At 50.3% G+C, this 25,034-nt stretch overlaps 10 protein-coding genes across 10 annotated transcripts; 6 read left to right on the forward strand and 4 right to left on the reverse strand.

Annotated features, from left to right (window-relative positions):
• Positions 1–803: 803 nt before the first annotated feature.
• On the forward strand, positions 804–1,387 carry JN550_009546 (uncharacterized protein; the record flags this gene model as incomplete). The annotated part of the gene is made up of 2 exons (XM_049321630.1): positions 804–927; positions 978–1,387. The coding sequence occupies 2 exons, from the start codon at positions 804–806 to the stop codon at positions 1,385–1,387; spliced, it is 534 nt and encodes a 177-aa protein (XP_049168493.1).
• A 2,441-nt stretch (positions 1,388–3,828) lies between these two features.
• JN550_009547 (uncharacterized protein) lies at positions 3,829–5,958 on the forward strand (the record flags this gene model as incomplete). The annotated part of the gene is made up of 6 exons (XM_049321631.1): positions 3,829–3,938; positions 3,993–4,511; positions 4,561–4,853; positions 4,906–5,056; positions 5,106–5,307; positions 5,371–5,958. 6 exons carry the CDS (start codon positions 3,829–3,831, stop codon positions 5,956–5,958), a joined length of 1,863 nt encoding a protein of 620 aa, XP_049168494.1.
• Positions 5,959–6,293: 335 nt separating this feature from the next.
• JN550_009548 (uncharacterized protein) lies at positions 6,294–7,298 on the reverse strand (the record flags this gene model as incomplete). Its single annotated transcript, XM_049321632.1, has 2 exons — positions 6,294–7,152; positions 7,216–7,298. 2 exons carry the CDS (start codon positions 7,296–7,298, stop codon positions 6,294–6,296), a joined length of 942 nt encoding a protein of 313 aa, XP_049168495.1.
• Positions 7,299–7,995: 697 nt separating this feature from the next.
• JN550_009549 (uncharacterized protein) lies at positions 7,996–9,653 on the reverse strand (the record flags this gene model as incomplete). The annotated part of the gene is made up of 2 exons (XM_049321633.1): positions 7,996–8,277; positions 8,361–9,653. 2 exons carry the CDS (start codon positions 9,651–9,653, stop codon positions 7,996–7,998), a joined length of 1,575 nt encoding a protein of 524 aa, XP_049168496.1.
• Positions 9,654–11,109: 1,456 nt separating this feature from the next.
• On the forward strand, positions 11,110–12,342 carry JN550_009550 (uncharacterized protein; the record flags this gene model as incomplete). Its single annotated transcript, XM_049321634.1, has 1 exon — positions 11,110–12,342. The coding sequence occupies one exon, from the start codon at positions 11,110–11,112 to the stop codon at positions 12,340–12,342; it is 1,233 nt and encodes a 410-aa protein (XP_049168497.1).
• Positions 12,343–14,690: 2,348 nt separating this feature from the next.
• JN550_009551 (uncharacterized protein) lies at positions 14,691–15,950 on the forward strand (the record flags this gene model as incomplete). Its single annotated transcript, XM_049321636.1, has 1 exon — positions 14,691–15,950. One exon carries the CDS (start codon positions 14,691–14,693, stop codon positions 15,948–15,950), a length of 1,260 nt encoding a protein of 419 aa, XP_049168498.1.
• A 693-nt stretch (positions 15,951–16,643) lies between these two features.
• JN550_009552 (uncharacterized protein) lies at positions 16,644–18,079 on the reverse strand (the record flags this gene model as incomplete). Its single annotated transcript, XM_049321637.1, has 3 exons — positions 16,644–16,925; positions 17,100–17,263; positions 17,374–18,079. The coding sequence occupies 3 exons, from the start codon at positions 18,077–18,079 to the stop codon at positions 16,644–16,646; spliced, it is 1,152 nt and encodes a 383-aa protein (XP_049168499.1).
• Positions 18,080–18,499: 420 nt separating this feature from the next.
• Positions 18,500–19,276, reverse strand: JN550_009553 (uncharacterized protein; the record flags this gene model as incomplete). The annotated part of the gene is made up of 2 exons (XM_049321638.1): positions 18,500–18,699; positions 18,772–19,276. 2 exons carry the CDS (start codon positions 19,274–19,276, stop codon positions 18,500–18,502), a joined length of 705 nt encoding a protein of 234 aa, XP_049168500.1.
• Positions 19,277–19,553: 277 nt separating this feature from the next.
• Positions 19,554–20,357, forward strand: JN550_009554 (uncharacterized protein; the record flags this gene model as incomplete). Its single annotated transcript, XM_049321639.1, has 2 exons — positions 19,554–19,722; positions 19,780–20,357. 2 exons carry the CDS (start codon positions 19,554–19,556, stop codon positions 20,355–20,357), a joined length of 747 nt encoding a protein of 248 aa, XP_049168501.1.
• A 2,100-nt stretch (positions 20,358–22,457) lies between these two features.
• JN550_009555 (uncharacterized protein) lies at positions 22,458–24,857 on the forward strand (the record flags this gene model as incomplete). The annotated part of the gene is made up of 9 exons (XM_049321640.1): positions 22,458–22,756; positions 22,810–22,848; positions 22,891–22,947; positions 23,009–23,117; positions 23,168–23,270; positions 23,332–24,243; positions 24,302–24,328; positions 24,384–24,579; positions 24,635–24,857. 9 exons carry the CDS (start codon positions 22,458–22,460, stop codon positions 24,855–24,857), a joined length of 1,965 nt encoding a protein of 654 aa, XP_049168502.1.
• Between the last annotated feature and the right edge of the window lie 177 nt (positions 24,858–25,034).

Consider the following 25,034-nt stretch of genomic DNA (forward strand, 5'->3'; position numbering starts at 1 on the left):
ATTTCTCCGCTTGAGTGTGACGGCCTTAACGGTCTTCTTCTTGTTATTTTCCGCACGCAACACGTACTCCACGCCAGCCTTACGATACTAGCTCAACGCTCTAACCATGTCGAATGGTTTGCTGCCGTCTTGCATAAGTCCCATATATTTTGAACAAGCTGTCTGAAAAGGAACTCTGCTTAGCTTCTCGTATGGGCAAGTTAGGTTGCAATCAGGAACTTACATGACGGATTTAGCACCACGTATACCAATCTCCTAGTTGACATATCTGACGCCTATGCGTTTCGTTGAAAAGTCGAGCCATACCATAATACCGCATTGCATGAACTCGAGTCACTACAAGCCCACTAGGCCGAGGATAGATGGTCTGCTGAAGTATTTGCTAGGTTAGCATTGCAAGATTTTACCTACCACTGTGGTTACGCGTGCATTACGGCACATGGCATTTGGGTTCTCAAAAGATTGTTGCTCAGCCCAAGCTTGTCTAATTATTGCGGTGTGGTTGAGGCAACAATAGGGATAACAGACATCGGTATGGAGACCATTTTCAGCCGTCAGCGGGTTGGAACTCGAGAGAACCAATCAAAGTGAGTGCTCGGAGCCGACATCGGGCCAGATTCGGGGAAACCAGGAAGGTTCTCGGAAGGCATCATGAGCTGACGCCGTCTGACTCTGTTCCAACATCGGTCGTGTTATGCAAACATCAACCTTTAAAAACTTCGAAGACCTTGAACTCCAATAATTTGATTGTTCCACCTCATCCCTTGATCTTTCACTATTTGGCAAGGCCGGTCATCGTTGTCATGCCAGCCAACAGTAGCGTGGACCGAGCTCTGGTGGAGCTAGAAAAGAGCAAGGTGACAACACTTGGCTTGGTGGTTGGCAAGCACGTCGGATTCGAAACTGGGGCATATATCCCCAGAGCAGGTACGCCACCTGTTATAGGATTTCTTGAACATCTCTAATGTCCCCCACAGACGCACAGTCTCCACCAGAGCTCACTTTTGATGCCGCATCGCCGGATAAGACTTATTTAGCGGTTGGACTAGACATCGATGCTCCGTTCATCTCTTTCAATGTGCTCGGTCCGATTCTGCACTGGATCCAGCCGGGCTTTAAGACATCAGGAGCTTCCTCCGGAAAGCTAGAGCCGACTGAGCCTTTCATTGCCAATTACATAGGGCCAGCTCCGCCACCCCTCGCCCAGCCACATCGTTACATCTTCTTCTTGTATGAACAGCCAGCTACCTTTGACGGCAAGAAGTATGCGCCTCCTGATGGACAGCCACTAGCCACCACGAAGAGGATGCGCTACAGTTTGGACGACTTCGAAAAGGCAGCTGGGTTGGGAGAGATACTTGCTCTCAATTATTTCAAGAGTAATTGAATGATGTAAAGTGACAACCTCCATCCGCCTTCCAAGATTATTATGCTGCAGTCGGCAGGAATTGACACTACACTCGAGCGAACCGCGGGGGACTTATCCCCTCAAGTCACTGTCCATATCAATACTTAGAACCCTTGCACGGTAGACAATAATACGATACTGCGAGCATGCCGACTTCAAAAAATAATCGTATGTTCAATTCATAGAACACATACGTAATCACGGAAGACCGTAATGATGTTTCTCCCTGGACAGATCACAATTTATATCGTAGCAAACTTCCTCGTTACCGATTGCTCACGAAGTAGTACGCGGTCCCGCGCAAGGTGCAGCCGTTGTTCCAAGCCACATGCACTGTAAGCACCGGCGCAAATGTACCACTGCAGGCATCAGATCTGTAACGTTGCCGAGGATACGGTTTTTATTCTATAGTGCTTCTAATCTGCCATGGGTACATATGCAACATTTTAACCCTCCTTTACGTCAGAAGGAAACGAGCTACTATTAATCTCATTATTCGTTAGACCTGTCTAGACATATCAGCTACATAAATGTGTTTTGCCAACCCGAAATGTAGAGTCTGCAAAGTAGGATAGATCCGCCAAACACGAAGCAATTCAGTCAAAGCATATCCTCTTAAAGGGCCGTCCTGATGCAGGTACAAGAATAATGCATGATTTTCATGTATTACTTTAATCGCATATATTTCTTGTAGCCATTACTCCACCCGTGGAGAGTCTGTCATGTGTCACTGCGGGGAATTATTGGTTCCTGGCGCATCTAGAAAAGGCAAAGAGGGAAGTCCACCAAGAGGCACAAGGTGGAAATTGAGTGTCATGAAATCTCCAATACCTATATCTTCCATTTTGCCCAATAAGTCTCTGAAGTCAGCAGCGAACCGTCTGACAATCCAATGTCCAACAGCATCCTTGTCCCGCTGTTTTCATCTCATGAAAGGCAGATAGTCAAAGTTTGTACCTGTCTGGTCTGCAACTGCATTTCATCCAATCATAACCTGATATAATAATATGAATTGATCTTAAACAGGCTGAGTCAAGTGTTGCTCCATCAACGTTGGCCCTTGTTGAAGGACCCTGAACTGAAGGGACCAGAACAAAGTTGCTGAGTTGAATTCGTCAAAGTCGTTTAAGTACAATCGCACTTGTATGGGCCAAACCCATTCTGCTGGCACGCGTTATCCTCATCTTTCCGTTTTTGAACCGAGAGAAAGCAGGGAGGACAGGTGCAACTGGATTGGCCTCCTTGGCCACCTTGATTGTTGCGGCCGTGAATTATGACAAGTGGTAACGGTATGAACAAGGGGAAGAATAAAAACCCTTCCACCTGGCTTGCTAGCAAGCTAGCTACCGTGATACTGAGACTGAGCTTCATGAGAACGAGGGGGGAAATTTGGCTCAATTGGAGAGATGATGGGGAGATGATTCGGGTGGTTCTTTGAACGAAGGTCGGGGGAGAGTAATCTGCCCAAGCCTGAGTGATTATAGATACTTATACGAATCCATGGCCGCCCAAAAGCACACTTACTCGTCTCAGACTCGGCGGTGGCCTGGGTGTGCATTATGGATCACCCTTCCTCTGGATCCCCAGCGTCTAGGAATGGCTGAAAGTCAATCAACGTCAGATATCTGACTCCTTGCACTGATTTTGATTCTCCCTTACATGCGTATGGTTTAAGACCTGCTTGGCGTAAGACGTAACGCGGCATGGGCCTTAGACAACTGTTTTTGAGCAGGTGACCCAACGGAGCAGACTGAACCCAATTATGGATGTAACTATGATGAGACTACATTGTCCCGTCTCCGTGCCGCTGTCGTGCCGTGCTCTAGCTGCAGAAGAAGAAGAAGTATCATGGAAGATCGTGAGGTGGGTCTCACCATATGAACGGCTCCGAATTGCAGTTTGTGTTTTAGTCAACCGATTGACAGTTGGCGGCCCGCAACTCTAAAAGCTGGCCCAGCGCCCCAATATGCAGTCCCAGCCACACCAGCCCGTCGGTTTTGGACAAAATTCCCAATAAGCAATCGGATGCCCAAGAAGTCTCAGACATCGACCGAACCCCGTGACAAGCGGTCAAAAAAAGTGGATAACAGCGGCCCGCAACTCTAAAAATCGGCTACGAAATAGCAATAGTAAGTCTTAGACACGACCCGAATGTAGTCGCCGAATGTCTTAAGCCGAGCTTTCAAGGCAGCAACCCATACTTTCCGCAACCAACATTTGAGTGCGTTGGAATGTCTCGGTCACTTCCTGGGAACTGAGAGAATGGCACCTATAACATGACGAAAAATGCGGTTCGCGCTGGGCAAGTAGGAACGAGCCTGCATTGATGGTGGATTATATAAAGCCGGACTGAGCCAACCACTCTCACATCCGTCTCATCCAAACGACAAGATCAGAATCCTGAAATCCGGCAGTTCACCATGGTTTTCCTTCGAGAGTACTTCGGCTGGGCGGTCCTTGCTGCCATCCTGACGCCAGCTGCCGCGTACGCATGTGACAAGGACCAGGACCATAAAGTCACACGCACAGTGTAGGCAATCCCCTTGCAAATTCACTTCTCCTTATTTCTAATCACGTCGGCCAGAAATGGAAAGGTGTACAGACTTTACTGCAGGAGCGCCATTGTAGCCGGACAAAACCCAATAAAGTTCACCAGAAATGTTGGTTCTACCGAGGAGTGTCTTGATTCCTGTTCCCAGACCAGTGGTTGTTTCACTGCTGTCTATAATGCCGATAGGAGCATTTGCTACCTGAGGGAGAAACACACGTCCATCACTGAAAAGAGCTTGACCGGGAGTATCTTCGGTTGGGTATACGAAAGCAACGCCCCCGCTACACCGCCTGCTGGTGCAGGTGGTGGGCAACAGAGCAGTGGTGGTCAATCAGGAAGTACTGGCACTGGCACCCAGCAGCCAATTCAAGGTGGCGGCTCTGGTGGTTCTGGTGGTTCTGGTGGTTCTGGTGGTTCTGGTGGAGGTACTGGTGGTACTGGTGGTACTGGTGGCCAGGGTGGCACGCAGAATCCGGCACAAGGTGGCGGTTCTGGTAATTTGCCATCCTATGATTGCACTAATTCGAAGGATCACGGTCAGCTCTACTCTGCGTACGGTCAACTAACATACCTTAACTATCACAAGGCTGACTTCCTGCAGAAACGGAAGAACGTTCGAGCTGCTTTGCAACCACGGGAATCCCGACCTGGGATTCAAGACTATTCCAAATGTGGCATCCTTGGCAGCCTGTGTCGATCTGTGTGCTCAAGAGCCCAAGTGCGGAAGCGCAGAATTTCACATCGGCAGCAACAATTGCGAGCTTGAAAACGACTCAAAATCAACTGCCAACTCTGGTTATCACCTATGGGTACCAAAGCCGTGCCCGAACACGCCTCGAGCGAAGGCGGCAGTTGCTACACCACAGATTGCTACAGACTTGACGTGCTCAGCCAGTAAGTTGGACCTTCTCGCATCAAAAGAAGGCAACTGACATAGTTCATTTAGATGACGGCAAGATCTACGAAGGAAGTGACGGTACTTGGTACTATATTCAATGTTGTTCGGACTCTGGCGGGGCCACAGTCAAAGCGGTCCTGCAAGCCAACAGCCACAAAGACTGTGTGGAAGCTTGTGTGGCCAATCCGGATTGTAAATCGTAAGGATATGACCACACTGCTGGTATTGAACATTACTAATGTAAATAGTGTGGCGTACGAGCCCAGCACATCTGGGCAGAATTGTAAGCTCTATGGGCAGGGCAATTACTCAACAGCACATGTCCCAGGCGTTCACTACCTTTACGCCACTGATCCACCAACTCAACAGCCTTCTATATTCGATTCAAAAAGGTGTTCGACTGAATGCCCGGCGGCAGATGGCCAGATTTTTCTGAGCCCGACCGGTGAGGTGAGCTGGCTCTGACACAAGTGATCTATTGATCAAGCTTTGGCTGATGTTGATATCCTCTAGAACTTTGTGATGTCCTGCAAGAAACGACATGGAACAACATACCTTAAGCGCGAGCGTCAACACTCATTTGCGGCTTGTATGAGTGCTTGTGGGGCCTTGCCGGCCTGCCTCAGTGTCGATTATGAACACAAGACACAGAACTGTTATTTCAGCACCAACTCCAAGCACCCAACTATCCAGGCTGTGGCCTTTGCAAGTGCCCACTCTGCAGGTTGCGCAGGTGCTTGTTCAAGCTGCAATGGCTCCAATTGTGACACTCTCAACCAACCGCCCCTCTCGCCCGACACATATCTCTGCCCGGACCACCAAGGCAACTGGCTCACTGCCAACAGCGTTGACTTCCGGATTGCGTGCCAGCACTGTATCAACACCAACCACGGGTCTCTTGTGGCAGCGTCTGATCACGCTGAATGCGTGAGGCTGTGCGCTGACCAGAACAACTGTGATGGCGCAGAATGGAAGAACGGTCAATGCCGGCATCACCCAGGCAGCAACAGTGACGGTAGTCGCGTCACTGTTACTCAAGGAGGTGCCTGCAATTCTTTCCTTAAGATGCAGGGCACCTTGGCCCAGAATATCATCCCTTAAATTGCATTAGGGCTGTCCTACTCTGAGCGTCAGGAAAGCCAATCTAGACGATGCTACTTGTGGCTTCTCCTATGGGATTGATTTTGTGTTGGACAAGAAGATGAAGAGGGACTTACAGCAGAACCGTTAGTTGATATTTTCAAGGTAGATGAAGAAAATTATGGCACTCACTTCTTTCGCGGATTGATTGCTTTTGCTTGTACAGCATGAAATGGAACGCTTCCGTACTAAAATAGCACAGTTCCTTCCTTGGGATGCGTGAGCCATTTTAATGCCTTGCAGACCTCATTGCACCTCCTTGGATACGGGGTTGTCATATATGTGTAAGATATATTTCAAAGGTTCGCTACTTTAAGTCGGAGCATGCCTTCCTGAACACATGATAAAATGAGACGGCCACTCTCTCTATCCCACATAGTCTGCTGTATCAACACCCTTCCGTCTGCACCCCAGGAGGTCTTTCTTTCGCAGACCATCCAGTTGTTGACCTTGACCGTTGGTGAATGGAACCACACGGAGTGGTTTACTGTGGTCTCTATCACAATACTCCTCCATATTCCCAGTGGATGGTTTCCAGGGCTCGCGAGATTAGCTGTGTATATCAACCACGCGTCGGACATCCACGCCAGTGCCGTTAGATGCGTGGCATGATCGTCTGTGGACAACAGCGGGATACGGACAAAGCTACGGCGTCGAAATTCAGTTGGATTTCTGATTGCCTCTCCCGGAAGATGACGCCACTCCAACGGATCTTGAGGACTTTCCTCGGCTGACTTTTGTGGTACGCCCATCTCGGCGAACATAGCAAACCCCGACCCCAAACTCTCGTCCTCAGGGGATACTTGAGTTGCCCATTGAGGCATCGCCATATCGTACTCCAGTACGCGGACGCCATTTGCAGCTGACTTGGCCGTTCCGCTGTCTTCGGACCGCTGAAAGCCGATTGTGGCATGAAACAGAAGAACGTTCCCCTGCGTGGCACGCACAAGACGCGTGGCCAGCGTACGACCGTCTAGTATGCGCTCAATACGGTACATGATTCTCTCGCGCGGATTTCCGGGTTTGACGAATACAGACTGTAGACTATGTACCTGAAACGTGGCAGGCACGGTTTTCTTGGCTGCGGCAACAGAATGCCCTACCAGAAAGCCTCCGAAAATTGAACGGACGCCCTCGCCGAGGTCCCATACAGGACTGGTAACGGCATGAGTTCGAGGCTTACTGGAAATTTGCATGATATATATAAAAGGAACTCACTTCTCATTCTGGAAGATATCTAGTGCTGATTCTCCCAGCGGCACAACCGCTATGAGTGGCTCGATTGGGGGCCAAGATGACATGGTGAGGGGACCGAGTCAATTGATCCTGTATCGCGAAAACTGTCGTCTACAGTGACATTGAGCACCCGAACTCTGCAGTTGAAGGTGAGTGGTGAGCACTTACTTATTCCCGGGTAGCGGACTTGTACATAGTTGCACATCCAAGCCGGCTCAACCTCGGCCCGCCTCTTGTGCCAGCTGCCAAGAGATAGTCATATACCAAATCATCACACGCCGGATTCGGATTATCAGCGTCAAGTTGCGTCGCGGCATGGCACCTAAGAAGCAGACCTGAGTCTTCGTAGGCGGGAAGAGAAACGATAGCTTAACCTGTGCTGGAGGAGCTTTAGATGAGCAACGCTATGAAATGTCTGCTTTCTGTGCATCAACGACCGACCATTACGGTTCTGACCATTTCACTCTTTTCACCATTCTTTGTTCTATGATCACTGCCTAACGTTACTAGTCGACTCTTGGTTAAAAAGAATACGGGAAGTGTTCGTTCGTTAACTTTGCTAGATAGCGATAGTCTCTAGCTAGTCAGTACAGTCATGCGTTGGTTCTTCCTGAAAGTATATATGTACATATGATACAAGGAACAGTTTCGCGGTAAGGATAAACCTGTTGGCGATAATTTGGATGAGTCAGTCGCAAAAGTTCTCCGGTACGCAAATATCTGCCTTCAGTAGCGGCATACAAGATAAATTACCTGCATTAGTTACATGTCCTCAAAGAAGCCATTCTCCGACGAGTACGGACGTATCATATTAGACTCTGCCAGCCAGGAGTCCCATTTATCCCAGTCTATCCCGCTTGTAGCACTATCCCCCACACCGTCTTGATCCTGCAAGAAATCCCAACCCATGTCCCCCAAATCATTTGCTATGCCGAATTCAGCGTCGCCAGACACTTGTTTGGACCAAAAGGCATCTCCTTCAGGAGAACCAGAGCTGTTAGGTAGACCGCTGGGTCGAGACCAATTTGGTAATTGTGTAGCCGACTGCTGAGCTTGTGTTAGTTCAAGGCGTCGCCCAACTCAATAGCGCTGACGCCCGGTCGTAGCTTTCTGTTGGGGGCTCTTACCTGGCTTCCGTCTACTGGGTCTTCTTGTTGGTAGCTCTTGGAATGTACTGCCTGTTTCTTGGTCTGGACAATCTTGCGTTGTTGGCGTAGCTGGACGATGAATGTGGGTAGCGGAGAAGGACTGGTACCACTTTTCTGCAATACCGCTTCCCGACTGGCGTATGCCTTTAGACAAAGGCTGCCCACGGCTATGTGAATCGGCTTTCTCGTGTCTAGAATCATATGCGGATTATTCTCATATGTGCTGGCCACAAGATTCCAAGCCTTTTCGGTGCCCGCTGTGTCTGGGCTGGCGCGGAGAGTATCAAGTACGTGAATGACAGCGTGCCATTGTTGGAAATATGGGGCATACCATGCAAATTGTTTTAGCATTGGGTTGGACTGTAACATGCTGTGTTGCTCTAGAATCTTGATACTAAGATCCCAGACGGCCTGTCGCTCAATAACCGGCGTCTGATCCACGTTTGCCCATCTTCGTGGGTGGTGTATAAGGAAGCGAATGAAGTTCATGGCACTACGGGCCAGGAGCATCGTCATGAGATGCAAAGGCTGTGAGGGGTCACAGTAGCGTAAATATCTTGTCTCTAGGAGCTCTTCGATCTTTGCAAAAGACTGGTCGGTATTTTCCGCATCGCTCCCAGTCGCACAAAGCTCACTGGGCGTGAGCCCTGCTCGGCGCAAGTGATCACCACGGCCGATAGCAAGCTTGAAGAGTTCGCATTTCACAGAAATGAAAACGGCGTCGGTCAGTTTGTCTGGCCCATTCTCGAGTGAAGGCATCCCTGGCCTAAGCTGGTCATCGTTCGCATTCGTCGGCCATTTTGAGCTCTCTGCATCAACACGAATATCTCGAAATTTGTCAACGCCACAAAGCTCGGCGGTACGGAAGTCATGCGTCTTGAGCAACCACCATATGCGTCGTCGTATCTCGGTCTCAAACGGAGGCAGACCTAAGAGCGCTCCGTCGCGGTCGAGTCCCATACCCTGCGCAATGCGGACTGCCACACCTGTCAAAGACCAAACAGCACGTGGCTCATGTGTATCTCGCACCGAGTGCAGATGGAGGACCAATGCTTGAAGAACAACAAGGCTGGTGGTTCCCATAAACCGCGTTCGGGATAATGCAACTTTGGTGCAGGATACGTATCGTGAGAGGAGGGATTTGCGGGCCTCGCCAAGTCTTTGATTGCATTCGTGATCACTTAGTGACATGATCGCTGTGCTATAGATGGCAAACATGAGTGCTTCGAAATCTCGTGGTATTGCTCCGATGTTTCTTGCCGCCATTTCCATTGCTGGATGAATTGTCGGCACATGTAGAGCCTTCGTCAAGGGATCAACGTTGTCTTTGAAGGCTTGCCATAAGTGAAGTATGCCCTCAGGGGGCGGGTGACAGGACCTGAGGTTAGCCCTTGGTTTTCGGGCAAGAACATAATCGAAATCATCATCAGATGGTTCTGTGTCATTTGAATCATTCGAAGAATCGATCATAGCACCATGCGAATCGTGAAGCTAAGGAAGGTATCAGTGTGTATGCCCACGCGAATCAAGGAAGGGACTTGCCTCTTCTACTACTCCTGTCCATAGTAAGCTGTAAATTCCGTATGAGCTATGATCTCTTCAGGTTTTCAATTAGTTACATACTTATTAATAAACTTGGAGCCACCTTCACTCTGTATTACTTGCGGTTTTCGGACAGGTCGGCTTGATTCAGAAGCGACAGGCAAATAATTGCTCGGGTACGGCTCTTTCGGAGTCACAGCCATGGCACGGGTGGAAGGTTGAGATGTTTCAGAGACGACAGTATTTGGTAACTTGCTCGGGTCAATGCCCTTCTCCTGGAGCAGTGCTTCATAGTGTTTCAGTCGGTCAGTCAACACCTGCTCTTTGCCGCGTTTTGGTCTACCTCGAGACGGCCGCGAGGGTTTGAAAAGACATTCAACTTGGCGTCTAACACATGAGCCACATGGCCTCTTTCGATCACATCTTCAAGAGATTGTCAGCAGCAACGAGCCAGCGCACTTATTCAAAGGGCGACGCTTTGTGGGGCAAGGGCGAGAATCAATCGAGACACGTCGGCATCGGGCATCTCTCAGAATGTAAAGTGCACATTGGTTGCAGTGAACAGATAAATCATTGCGCATGAGAGAACGGGATTGAGCATACTTGACTTTGCGGTCTGCGCAGCGGATGCAGGAATAGGTCGGCCTGCTGGGATTGTTTGGCAAAGACGATGCCGTGGCTGCCGTAGCATCTGACATCATAGATGAGAGTCCACTGCACAAGGCTGCAGTATTCGCGATGGTGTAGTTCCGGAAAACACGTGACAATCACGCAACCGTTCCTCAGTCCTCATGACCTAGGGGTCTGTTCAGGAGTTCAAGAGGATTGGGATGAGAGCAGCAACGGGCATCAGTTTAGTATCGGCCGGGTCTCCACGCAGTTCTCTGATGTGGCGTTTGATTGGTGGACTGCCTCGGACCCGACCTTGCCCAGCCCGAGCTGCAAAATGCCCGAACCCGAACCTTAGTCTCAAGCCATAAGCATAGAAGTCTTCGTGCTCCGAACCCGAAGATGCTTCCCGTCAACATTCGAATGACGGTCCAGAAAAGTATTTAACCGATATCATGCTCACACTCAAATACAATGGAAAAATCGAATATAGAACAATCATTCTCTCCCGCACTGCACAGCCAAGCACTATTCTTACACCTTCAAGTGCACTTCGAATTCCTGGTCATTTGTCGTCATGCGTGTCCTAATCAGTGGAGCAGGCATTGCAGGGAATACTCTGGCCTGGTTCCTAGCCAAGACGGGTGCACGTGTAGTCATTGTCGAAAAGAGCCAGTCTATACTCCCTCACGGGCAAAGCGTTGATGTTAAAGATGACGCGCTTACTGTGATCAAGAAAATGGGCCTCATGGACCAAGTGCTGCGATTCAATACGACGGAACAAGGCACACAATTCATTGGTGACAAGGGGCAGCCACTTGCACGCTTTCCGCTCAGAAAGGGTTATGCGAGTAGCCCTACCTCGGAATTCGAGATACTTCGTGGAGACTTGGCAATGATCCTTCACGAAGCTGCGAGCCGTCTCTCAGGGGTCGAATATATGTTTGGAACCACCATCCAGGATGTTATTTCCAACGACGATGACACTGTCAAAGTCTCGTTGAGCAACGGCGAGGTGCACGAGTTTGATCTCCTGGTCGCAGCCGATGGCCAGTGGTCAAAGATTCGTAAGCAGTGCTTTCCTGCCAAGGATGTCAACGCGGTCGATGTAGGCATGTATGCTGCATATTACACGGTTCCGCGTCTTCCCAGCGATAATGACTGGTGGAATGTCTACCTAGGTCTTGGCTCGAGGTTAATCAGCACGAGACCCGACCCACACGGCAACATCAGAGCCATGTTCACTCGCGTGCCCCGCTGCAAAGTCCAGGAAAATATGTGGCTGGAGGCATCTAGGAGCGGTAGAGAGGAACAGGGAGAACTTTTGAGAAAGGAGTTCGCCGACGCTGGATGGCAAGCATCGAGGCTACTGGACGCCATGGATCAGGCCCCTGACTTTTACTTCCACGGAATCCAACAGATCAAAATGTCCAATTGGTCAAACTCACGAGTCGTCTGCGTAGGAGACGCAGCTTATTGCCCATCGCCGCTCACAGGAGAGGGGACGCCGCTGGCAATAACCGGGGCCTACGTGCTTGCAGCTGAGCTAAGTAAGCTTGACGAAGGTGAACATCCTGCAAAGGCGCTCGTGGCCTACGAAAGCACGTTTCGCCCATTTGTCGACGAGGGGCAGAAAATACCCTCGATTCTTCCGGCGATGATGCATCCTGAATCGTCGTGGGCTAGATATTTCTATCACACCATTCTGTGGGCGCTTTCCCGAGTATTGGTAGTGCCAGGGTTGGCGATCAAATCCTCAGATATTGATGGCCACGATAGTAAGTTTCCATGGTCGAAATGGGATCTATAGATATTGATTGGATTCAACTCCCTGCTCTCTATTCTTACGATCAGAAAGGGGGGAAAGGTTATGATAACCGCCTTACCGGCATGATCGCTGCGCCCGCTCTACCATAGCATAAAATATATCTAGATGGTTCAAAAATGATTCAAAGGCATGTGCTGTAGTTTGGCCGGACTTACCTGCCATACTTTGATCACACAACTATCCACCTGGTTAATTTCTAGTCAATATATTCAGCGTCTTGCGCGCCCAGAATGTCAACCGGACCTAGTCAGGTACGGCGTCAACAAAATGACAACTTCAGCACAGAGATCTGTCCGAATGTATGACTTGCAAGTCCTCAGATGTCTAGCAATTTCAAGGGGATAACGTAATAGGCGTCTGCGCAACTTAGACAAACGCGTTCTCGGGGAGATTTTGACACCGAACCCCAGACACACGGCACCGTGAACATAACCAAGACAAGCTGAGTACAAACCAAACTAGACGAGCGCTTTTAAAATGAAGAAAGGAAAACGAGGGTTAGGAAAAGAGTTTTGACAATAAGCGATTGGACCCTCAGGATCCTGGCAGAATTCTACGCGTGTAGCTGACTGTCTACTTTTAGATGTAGCCAGGCTGCAGAGGTACTTAAAGGAAACAACGGCAGGCCTATAGCACACAACATGATCATGGTTGATTCCACATTCGCCGTGCACTCGGTGCGATTGATTATGTATAAGTCTACTTATCGCTCCGACCAGGATCGACTGACCTCCCGCAGTTATGTGCAGCACAAAAGACTTCAGCCATAGAGAACTCCAGATCAGTCACTAGAGTAATGGACCTTTAATGGATCTGCATCCCCACGTCTCACCGGCGCACTCCCCTTTCACACCACAGTATGGATGGCATACCAACTGAAGGACCAGAGCCGAACCCATTGCAACCGATATACGCAACAGTTGGGCAAAGACGGCATCAAAAGCACGTCCCTTCAGGTCAGTATCAGATACCATTTTCCACAGAAGTGCAAAAGTGGAAAAGTGCTATTGGAACGATGCAGAAGTATAATTCAAATCTCACAAACATGGTTCCGGTTTACCCAGCTGAGTCTTGCTCTGGCTCAGGGCAGCGGACACATTAAGCTCCGATGGAGAAATCTTGTACTGGCTTACTTGCGAAGTTGCATTGATAATGAGGGAGCTTCATGATCCGAGGTTTGATAGTGTCGTAATTTGCTTCGCTGTGCCCTCGATGTTGTCATACGTCGGCTGAGTCACTGTCCAACTTCGTCTCAGCCTAGAGGGAGATTCGAGGAGTTTCCCTTGCTGCAAGGTTTCTGGACTGGTGAAGGACCCACATACCGTTGCTGTCCCATAGGATTCCAAGATACAGCTTCCTTCAGAATTCCGTGCAGCAAGGTGGATATTGTTCTTCTTTTCCTTGGGTTCATAGTCTTCCTATGCTGCTCCAAGCAGGCTCAAATATACCCAGTATTACTTCAGGTAACGCACCGCAGTGTTTGGCGTAGTGTCTATGGTTTGTTGGGGAGGTCGTGTTGCAGACCTCGAATCTCCGCTCGGGAGTATCTGGAGACAGACGTGAATGCCAACCAAGCGTGGAAGGCGTTGTCATGAGGCCGATTCCTCACTGTGACTGCGCAAAAGAAAAACACCGAAACAGCAGAAATTCAGAGCCTCAAGGCGTATGTGAGAGAAGGGAGAGGCACGCGAGCTCCTGTCGGGCCGCCTATCTGGAGCCTCCAGGTCTTGATTACAGGAGACAGATACCAGAAGACGTGTATGGTGGGTGGCATGGGCTCCAGCTGCCACCAAACATGCAAAAAAAAAAAAAAAAAAAAACCCGCCGCTGTGACTCTGGCATCTCCAATATCTTTCTTTCTATCATTGGAATATTTCTCGATCAGTTGCGCATGCTATCAAAGCATGGCTCTGGCTGGATCATCACTCGGGTACCCACGGGTGGGTTGGTTCGCTGGATCCGACTGCACACCGTGGTGGAATGATTATTCTGCTTTTCTTTTGGGGCAACGGCCGAAGTTACCGGTTTGTTTCGTCCGAGTCGGCTCCCCTCCGTTTTAACTATCACCTGCTTCCTTCTCCTCGATGCTCCTGCAAACGCCATCACTCTTCGTCGCGTGAGCAGGGTTTTCGTGTCTCCATTTCGCACTCCCACGTCCCGCAACCATCATTTGCAAAGTTCATTTCGTTCCCACAGATTGTGACGCTCAGCCACGTTCACTGGCGGTCATGTAAACGGTCTTGGACCACGCTGCGCGTCGTTTGATTGTCCTCACTTCGAAGGCGATTCCCTGTTTGTCGTTTACCTGACCTCCATGTTCTCCCGCCATCATGAATTTCCAGTCCGTCATTGAGAACTTCTTTGGACGAAGCCAAACGCCCGCCATCACTGCTTCACAGGCACCCCCGGCAAATCCGTTTGCTCGACCAGAACGGCCTGGAGAGCCTACGCAACCAGCACCAACCTCCACCGCCCTTCAGTTGACCCAGGCAAGACTGCCTACGGGTGACGTTGGCCCGACCACAACTGAGCGCGGCTTTGCCATCGTGCCCTATGTTGTGGAGCGAGCTCCAGGTACCTCAACCAAGGTTACCCTGGATGGACAGCCTATCAATGTCACGGACCCTCAAGCTCTTGCCATCGTACAGCAGGGCATTCGCGATGGGTCTCTCGCTCAGCAAGGTTTAGCTTCCTCAGGCACAACAATCCAATCGCATGTCCCTCTTGGACCTGGCAACGACCCAAACTCGTTCTGCAACGACCCAAAATGGAAGTTTCGCATCATGATTCAATGGGTCAACGAGATAGACCGCCTCCGCCCAGATCTCGAGTATGCTCGGGCACATGGTTGGCAGAAGCATATCGCCAAGTTGTCTCGACAGATTGGTGCTCTTGAACGACAGATTGCAACGCGCCTTCGAAAGCTCGGCCACAACAAAGTTTTCACTGAGCTTATCCCAGCTTATCCACAGGTATGGAAATATCTAGACCCTTCGTACCGACGTCGGCTCGAGAATTTCCCTGCTGCACACATCCCGCCCTCTCGCCAACTCGAGGCACCTGCCTGTGCCCACGCCAAGGAAGAGGATGACAATTTCATGTCCCTTTCCTCCACCATAACCAACCAACCAAGATCGCAGGCTAAAGAAGCTATTCCACACGAAACCTTCGACGGCCTACCGATCAAGCGAGAGGAAACACAAGCCCAGAACACCTCAGCGTCGAATGGAATCCGAGCTCCACAAACAGCTAGACCCCACGCTTCTCAACTCACTGCACCCAGCTCTTACTTCGACGACATCCCCATCAAGAGAGAGACTGATCACACAGGCCCTGACCGAAGTGCTCGCACGAGATTGGAAGCTGATGTGTCTGTGCGTCAAGCAACTCAGGTTCCTCGAGTAGTTGAGGAGGTTGAGAAAATCGAGTCTGACGATGATGATTGCTTTATCGTTGAAGTTCGAGACATCAAGGCTACACTCCCTCCACGACGCGGGAGTCGAAAAGATCGCACACGTTCACGATCATCTACAGGTGCGCAAGGACATGCTCGTGCACGAGTTGGTACGCCGTACAGGGACCGCAACTAATGGGTTTAAGCGCGACGGCGAAGCAGTCATTGTGATGTCTATGCTCTTTAAAAATTCAGATGTACTAGTGTGGCTGGCTTGCTTACGATTGGCGGAAGGACCGCTATTTGGTCGACTCTGAGCAGTATCAGCTATACAACTGAGATCTGAGCCTCTAGAGCCTGAGAGTTGAACGAAAAGAAGTTCCCTGTTGAAAGAGTGACAAAATCCACGAGATGGACTCATGGTTTAGCCTGAGCTCATGCATATGTCTGTGTGTGGAGGTGGAGGCATCCCATCTTGATCAATTCCTGTCTTGATAGAGCATGAACACCCAAATGATACAGTTCGAATCTCATACCTACAAATGGAACACGGTTCTCAGCACCTTGCAATTAATTCCTCTCTCACACCGTATCCGCCAAATGTACGATGTGCCCTTGTGACACATTGTCCTACAGATAAAACTGTGTTGTAATATCGCAGGTGACCATATGAACACCATATTTCGGCTTGGAAAAGTACCCTCCGAGTCAAATCGATACTCTTACAACTGGGCTCTACATCGAAATGAACAGTTTCTGGCCAGTCAAGTGATGTCCTGCATGCCACTCATCTTATAACCCTTGTGATATGATTTACTTCCCATTAATGCATGCCAAGTATGGCGCCGCCGCCGATTTGAAAGACTTCTAAATAGAATCCATGGGCAGACTACCTATCCGCCCTCCGCACAAGCCTCGATAACTTCCCCCATGGAGAACCCACTATTCTTGACATGGCCGCGCCTGTCCGCGAATCTGTATCGTCATCGCCGCTGATCCGGCTCACTAGCTCGTCCCAGGCAGCGGGATCGGGTACGTCGGGATGGATGGCCGAGTCCTTGGCCTGGTTGCACACTTCCAGGAGGTACTCCCTTCCTCCATTTTTATGAACGGTTGCACCACAATCCATGAGCTTCAAAGCTGCTCGCCATCGTATCCTTTGAATGAGCGCCTAGCAGAATGGAACGCAGTCAGCTTGTCTCATTCTGCGCAATAGTATTGTGCAGGTGGTAAGCAACACAAGTTCTGGCTAGCGCTAGCATTGCCTTGCAAGTGATTATAAAAATATGAGGGAACTCCTCGGTCGAACAGGAGATACCAACGTAGATTTCTTCAGCGTACTTACCACGAGCAGAGGAGTTCCGGGTCCACCCTGAATACTCACGTGTATGTTAACGTTTGCCCCGAGCTCCTTCAACACTCGCAACGAGATGTGACCTTTGGCACTTTCAGCAGCATATACCAGTGGCGACTGTCCATTGCAATCGGCCGCGTCAACGTCGACATCAGCTAACATTGAAGCATGAGTTCTCGCTATTCTGCGTATTGGGTGGTAATTACAATGTCCGCAACGCACAAAGGGATGTGGGTAAGCAGCTTCATTGATCGATAGAACTCACAGCGATGGCATATTAATCTAATCACAGTCTCTATTCCGTATGCCGCAGCCAGATGGAGAGCTGTGACACCAATTTCGTAATCCTGACGCAATGGCCGGAGTCTGATGTCTGCGCCGCGCGCAACAAGTAGCTCTGCTACAGGAGCATGGCCGCAAATGATGGATGTGTGAAGTGCTGCAGGTAATGCGCATCTCTCATATGTGTGGCTGTGGAGGTCGCGTGCGTCATTGAACACAGTGAGCCCATGTGGTGTGGTCTTGAGCGAGCAGGCGTCGATATCCGCGCCGTTGTCCAACAGGAACTGGACCGCCTCCAACTGTCCCCCCATGGCCGCCATGTGGATGGGCGAGGCGATCATTTGACAGGACTGCAAATTGCCCGTGCTGAACGGGTCTGCCGTGTACGTGGACTTGTCGTCAAAGGTCCATCTGACGTACGCGCTCAGACTGCCCCTGATGCCGCCGTCTTCGTTGCGAATAGATGTCCATTGCTTCAGCGTGCCAATGGAACCGTGGTAAGCAGCCCAAAACAAGACCTTCCAGTTGTTCCGCGCGACTTGAGCCTCATAAAGCATATGGCCGACAGTCCTGTACCAGGACGCACTTGTTCGCGCCCAGGCTGATGCTGACTGCTCATCACAAAAGTCGAAGATGAGCCTCAGCAGCTCGCCTGGCAGTTGCTGGATAGGGAAGGGTTTGGATTCCATCTTGAAAGCTAGACTCTCACCCTCACAGTCGTGAAAGGAGTGCTTCATTGGAAGGCAGATCGAATGCAAGTAGGATAATGAGAAATCGCGGTACGCACATGTGCGTGTTGCATGTAGATGGGCGTTTTCATGCTGGGCCAGGGCTGAGAAAGGCGGGGCTGGAAAGGAGCCAATCCTACAACACCTGCACTCCAGTTTCAGCTTAGATCATCGTCCTGGGTCTTGGTTTTGATCCTGTTGCAGCTCTTTTTGACTGTGAGCCTTGTTCAAAATACTATGTCAACACGGTCCAAGCTCGACGGTATAGAAACATGTGTACTCGACGATGTAGATACGAGTGAGCGATGTTACAGCCACGGTAGGGTAATGGCAAACTGCCTTGTCTGCGGAGCTGACTGGGCCATCCGTCCCATTGCTCTCCTACTGGCCTTTCCATCTCAGCCGACCAACCCACTTGGCAAACTGCACAATCTCGTCCTGTTCCAGTAGTAAATCAACTGTATAGTAGTACCGTGCGAGTTCCTCGTGGCTGGCGAAGTGATGCACGAATCGGTGGCAAGCGCCGCACAACCACGCAACATTCTGCAAGTCCTCTTCTCGATGCCAGCCGCGTTTCACCACTTTCACATGCACGAAACGTGGTATTAAGTGGTGATATGTCAAATTTATCCAATCCCGGCCACATATCTCACAAGCCGTCACTGTCTTCTTTGTCGAGCTGGGTGCGGGCGGCGGCTTGGATATTGAGGTCATGAAAGCCGTCAAGACCGGGGCTAGGAACTCGTCAATCCCTTGCCTATCTTCATGAGTGATACCATAGGTCTGAAGCGATTCTGTTATCGACGGATCTAGTGACGGTATCAATGCCCCAACATCTGCACCTGTGAACGGCAGGGCGTATCGGTCCTGCAAGTCTACATCCTTCGAGTAGGCATAGTAGTCCAGGGTCTTCAACTCGCCAGGGAGAGATTCGAAGGTTTCTGCGGCAATGTACTCTACAAAGTCTGCAAGATCCTCTGCATCCTTGAGCGAGTTCTCTGACGTCGGTCTGGACGCCGTACTTTCAGTGACTTTCTTGGACTTTGCTCTGCGCCTTGCCTTGGGCTCTGGCTGGGTGGCCTTCTCGATCAACGCGGTGGAGAGGAAATCCCTGAAGAGTTCGTAATTCTTATGTTGATCTTCTAGCAACATTGCCATGACAATGGAAACAGGTTCAATGTGGCGTGTCGCTGGGCGTAAAAGGACCACAGGAAGTTACTTGTTACCTTGCAGTGACGTAAATGGAGTGGTCGCGTTACATAGCGACTGCCAGCGATCTCGGGAGCTGTCGATGCGCTAACTTGGGCCGCTGAACCCCGCATTTATATAGCGTTCCAATCCACTGGGATAGGCACCCAAACAATCTACTTCAAGCCATCAGCTTCTATACACCGATTGACTCAGGTGGCCGTCGAGAGTAGCATCACTTGATACGATGGCGACTGGGAAGACCGTCATAGCTTTCGATCTCTACGGAACGCTGCTGTCCACCGAGTCCATTGCTCATGAGCTCGCAAAGCTCTACGGCGAGGAGAAGGCTGCATCGATCGCTGCATTATGGCGTCGATACCAGCTGGAATACACCTGGAGAATTACCTCGATGGGTGAGACCCGCTTTCTCCAGCTGTTCTGGGGTCGTTAACTAACTCCAAATGATCAAGGCGATTATAGGACATTCAGTGAAATCACGCGTGGTTCATTGACGCATGCACTTTCCGAGCATGGGTTCGAACTGTCTGCTGGCAAGACTGACCAGCTGATGCAGGCATACGATTTTCTGCATGTCTTTCCCGAGATACCTGCAGCTTTGAAGTTGGTTCGGGAGAACAGCAACCTGGTGGACGCCTACATCTTCTCAAATGGCACACTAGAAATGGTTGGAACTTCAGTCAAATCATCGCCAGACCTAGGACCCCACGCGAGCCTATTCAAGTCATTGATCACCGTCGATGATGTGAAGTGTTACAAGCCCGCTGCAAGGGTCTATGAGCACCTTGTGAAGGAGGCGGGAAAGGAAGGCAGCAAAAGCGATGTCTGGTTGGTCAGCGGTAACCCCTTCGACGTCGTCGGTGCGAAATCAGCCGGACTCAAGGCGGCTTGGATTGACAGAGCTGGCAAGGGCTGGGTCGACCGTCTCGACACCTTACATGTGCCTTCGATCATCGCAACCGGAGTGGAAGATGCGGTGAAGTCTATCCTCGGCTGGGTAAAGGATGCCAAGGCAAGGACGAAATCATGATACGATGTATTGGCACGAATAGTCCAAGATGGCAATGCAGACTGCATTACTCCTTCCAGTTTTGCGTAGTCTTCTGCACGAGATTAATCGCCTCTGAGGACGAGAGCCCAGCACAGTCGAGTGATTGCCCAGTGATATAGTTGTGCGGCTCGTCCCTCACAACAAAAGGGAACAAAGGGTTAGTATGACATGCTCGATTGATTTGAAAGCTTATGGCGCAGTAATGAGGTCCGCTCAAATTATGCATTTCTGGCCAAAATTCTTCTCAGCTATGCCGATCTCATCAGTAGTCCGCAAGAAATGGGTGTCACCGCAATACCACTGTGACAGACAACTGAAGTGACCTTACGGCTTGGCCGGCCAATGGGAAAGGTTACCCGCAGATGATGTACAACCGTTGATTCTGTGACGGCTCAGACCAGTTCGTCCTGTCTGCCGCAAGGTCAAAGGGCATAGGCGTGGCGGTGGAGGACATCAAAGAAAGGGGCTTCTGCATTCCATCACCCTTCAACAATCGTTGCGAACACATGCACAACAGAACTCCAGGCGCCCTGTTCCGCGATTAGAACTGCAGTCCGTCTTCGATAGCTTTGAGCTGCTTGGCACGGAACGTCATACGAGAAGCTTCAGGGTCACGTCCTCGAGCATACATATATCACATCTTGGCGGATTGCCGGTTTTGCTCCCGAATGACCTTGAGGCCTACCTCCTACATCCATGCGTACGGAGCAGCGGCTTCTGTCCGCCGATGATCATTAGAACCATGATGAGATGCTGCGATCTGAGGTGCTCACTCGTAGGGTCATGGGACACAATTGGTCATCAAGACGTGGACTGTCGGCACGGCCATGTCCAAACACCGGTGCCAGGGTCCAGTGCCCAGGAACTCTGCATAGGTCGGTGAAGCTTATCATTCTTCGCAGGATCGGTCCAATGCAAAATTCGATAGAGCTTCAAAACCTGACCAGGCGTCCACGTTCAACGCTCTTCGTGTCAGTGATGAGAAGACCCTGAATCGGCGTTGGAAAAACTTAATCTGCGTGGTTGAGCGTGCCGTCTGTAGTGGTGCGCCGGCTACTGCAGGTCTCACACCCAAGCCGATGGGCCCCGGAGTTCCCACCATCGCCGACCAAGAGAGGAATCGCCCACAACCACCATCTCTGCTGGCCAAAACCTTGAGGGTGACAATTTTTATGCACCCTTTGAAGCCTTGAGTAACCATCTGCAAGCCCAAATCCATTCATATGCCAACGAACAGGTTAGGTCTTACCTGGTACCTCGCAATTCGATTAATTGCGCACCAGCCCGATGACTGCATCTTCACAATCGACCTATCTGCATGGGAATGCAAATGCATGCGAATTCGTAATTCTGAGCCCATCGATGCAAGGTTGTAGCAGGGTCTCTGCGTATAAGGTTAATCGTTTGGGGCATTGCGCCCAGGAGTTCCGGTATTAGCGTGGGAGGCACGGGTGGCACTGGTCCTCAGTTGAATAGAAGCAACTTGGGCTTGAGAGTCATGAATAATTTGCCTGCCAGATCTCCCATGGGCTGGGCTAAATATCTCGGTAGCCGGTTTAGATTCGAGCCGTTGGCCTCGCCTCGTTCCCGCCAACACAAGGAGGTTAGTCGTTGCGCATATAGGAAGCTTGGCGAACTAAGGGGCGCTGTCAATTGGGCTGTTGGGAGTGTAAAAGGGAATTCAAACAGCCGGCATCCCTGTGCCAATGGTTGCTAATTCGCTGTCTTGCCTCACAAGTGCAGGCACTATGGCTGCAAACACCTTAAAAGAGGAATCCTCCTTTCTTGGCCTTTCCTTGCAACTGGCAGCCACATCGTAAGTCTTGCGATAATGCACAAGAGGTCATGATGAAACACATGCGGGTGGCGAGACCCTCGATACCGCAAGAAGGCACCTGGGTTTCCCCCGTCAGAGTGCGGCGGACAGGACGCGGGTCGAGTAGTTTGATACCCGAACGGATGACATACGTATAAGTCAAAAGGAAAGTCTGGGCCGCCTTAAAAGAGAGCCACAACTCTTTCCGGCTCTGCTCACTTGTGGCACTGTTCTATCTAATGCACTACTGACCGAAGTACAAGATGTTGTTGTCTTGGAGATTCGGTGTATTACCCCTACTACTTCACGGCGTACTGGCCGCTGACCGCTACTACAACTGGCATCTAACCTATGAGGCGCTTGGTGATTCGAGCAAGAAGGTGATTCTTATCAATGGACAATGGCCCCCCGAAGGCATCGAAGTCGACTTGAACGATAAGATCATTCTCACGGTAACAAATGACGCACTGAACGGGGTCGACGAGGGAGTTTCTGTCCATGCACACGGATTTCACCAGAGGAATAGCAACGACCAGGACGGGCCGGTCGGTGTGACGCAATGGTAAATATAAATCCAATCTATCGTGAAGAAGGATCATGCTAACGATCAGTCAGCGATATCAAGAAGGGCGGTACTCAGACGCAAGTCTTGCCGTGCTGGAGTTGACCTTTGAGAGACTTACTAACAAGGTGTAGGTATGTATGGAATGCTGTTCAACCTGGCACATTCTGGGTTCACAGTCATCATGTTGGGTAAGTCACCTGAGCATCAGCTGCCCATTAGAATGGTTAGACTGACTGCCATGGAAACTAGCCAATACCCATGGGGTCTCAGGTCCCCCTTGATCGTGAGGTCACCAGATGATCCAGAGTATTACGGCTATGATTTGGCCTCGGACTTTGTAGTTGATATGGCCGATACGGTATGGTGTTAAACTTACCATCACTTGTGATCTCTGCTTACCCTTTCCAGTGGTCGGCTTCAATGGAGGATGTGGAAAATCAGTTTCAAACCGGTCAATGCTGTTTTGATGGTCGACATGAAGATTTATGTGGCATGGAGATTCCACCGGATGGTGAGGCATTCCCGATTCGAGAGTATCTTTCTTTTAAATCACTGACTCAAATCCTACGAAGGTGCGATTGTACACGATACTTTGAGCGGCAGCTGTTCTTACGACGCTCTTAGCACCAATGGCAAACCCATCCGTGTTCGACTCATCAACATGTCCGCATCATCGACGTTTTACGTATTTTCCAACGACCCAGGGATCGACTTTGTGATCATTGAGGCTGATGGTACCCCATTGAAGAACACGGGGAACCCAGTAGCCAAATCTATCCAGCTGCATCCTGGGCAACGCTACAGCGTTTTGATTAACAGCAGTAAGAGCTTCTTGTTATACTCAGTCATCGATCCAGATCAATACTCGGGCAACACTTGTCAACAGATGAATACGTACGGTGGTGGAAACAAATTGCTCAGAGATGGAAAGAGAGGTGGAGGCGGCGGTGGTCGCGCGATCAGATGGAACTATGCCCTCACCGCCGTCGCTGAATTCAACATTGGTGGAGACATGCCGACGCCATACTTTGAACCCAACGAATACTGCACCGAGTCATCTGTACCCTGTTACACTCGTAATGATGACGATAAGTCCCAGAGCTTGGTCAACCTTCCTGCCCACGCGGCAGATGTCGGACAACGACTCTCGGATCATTGGGCAGCTGCCGGTAAGCTGGCGCCTAAATACGACGTGCCGAGGCTCACCTGGGAGGATAACTCGGCCATCATTACGATCGATCTGACGGCAACGAAGGGCACTATGAAGTTCGCCAACTTGAATAACAAGGCTTTCTACTCGCCTCAAATCCCGCTGCTCTTGAGACAGGTCCAGGCTGGCCCTAACTGCACCAACACGGATGTGATTCCTCAGCCTGGCCCAGATTATTCAGTCGACGGCTACTTTGGGGCTAACAACACGTTCTATGTGAAGAGGGATACCACTGTATTCTTTGTCGTTGGTTCCGAGACTGGACGTCATCCATGTGAGTTCAGTTGTGAAGTGCATTGATCGAATGTAGTGAGGTCTAATACTCTTCACAGTCCACCTTCACGGGTATGACTTTCAAAGTGAGTGAAGCGGAGACATCAGTACTCTTGGACGTTATGTTGACGGATGTTTTAGTCCTCTACCTGGGAACTGAGCCCAGGCCACTCAAGCCCTTTGACCGATTCTCGCCGTCGGGTGTTTCTTGGCCTAGCGAAGAGTCAATCAAGACGAACTCGTTTCCTGCCCCCGAAAACCCATTGCGCCGCGATACCCTGCAGATCGGCAGCAAGACCTACGCCATCCTGGCGATCAAAGCCGACAACCCTGGCGCGTGAGTCCTCGTGAAACTTCGTTCCTGAATCATTCAATTAACGTCATACCAATAGATGGTTCCTCCACTGCCATAACGATTTCCATTCCTTGACTGGTATGGCAGGCACTGTCATCGTCGACTCGCCTGACACGGATACGTGGAACTCAGCATCCATCGGCCAGTCGGTGTGGGATCAATGCGGCTTCAAAACAAGCTCTGGTGGAGGTTTCAGTGATTGGCAGAACAATTGCTGTGCGAATCCTTCGTCGTGCATGGCTGGTGCCTATTTTCGATAATCGCTGCATGTATAAATACTCACTTTAGACGTAGAAAAGGTGTAGTCATTTTGCCCAGGAAGCAACGGGGCAGCGGAGTTCCTTACTTGTATATAGTGTAGATTAGACTGCTTCCATTCATTTATATTGCTTTACATTACCTTGCCCGACACTACGATGATGGATGCCATGAATTTT

This window comes from Neoarthrinium moseri (assembly GCF_022829205.1).
Source record: "Neoarthrinium moseri strain CBS 164.80 chromosome Unknown scaffold44_Wmoseri_CBS_16480, whole genome shotgun sequence".
Lineage (NCBI taxonomy): Eukaryota > Fungi > Ascomycota > Sordariomycetes > Amphisphaeriales > Apiosporaceae > Neoarthrinium > Neoarthrinium moseri.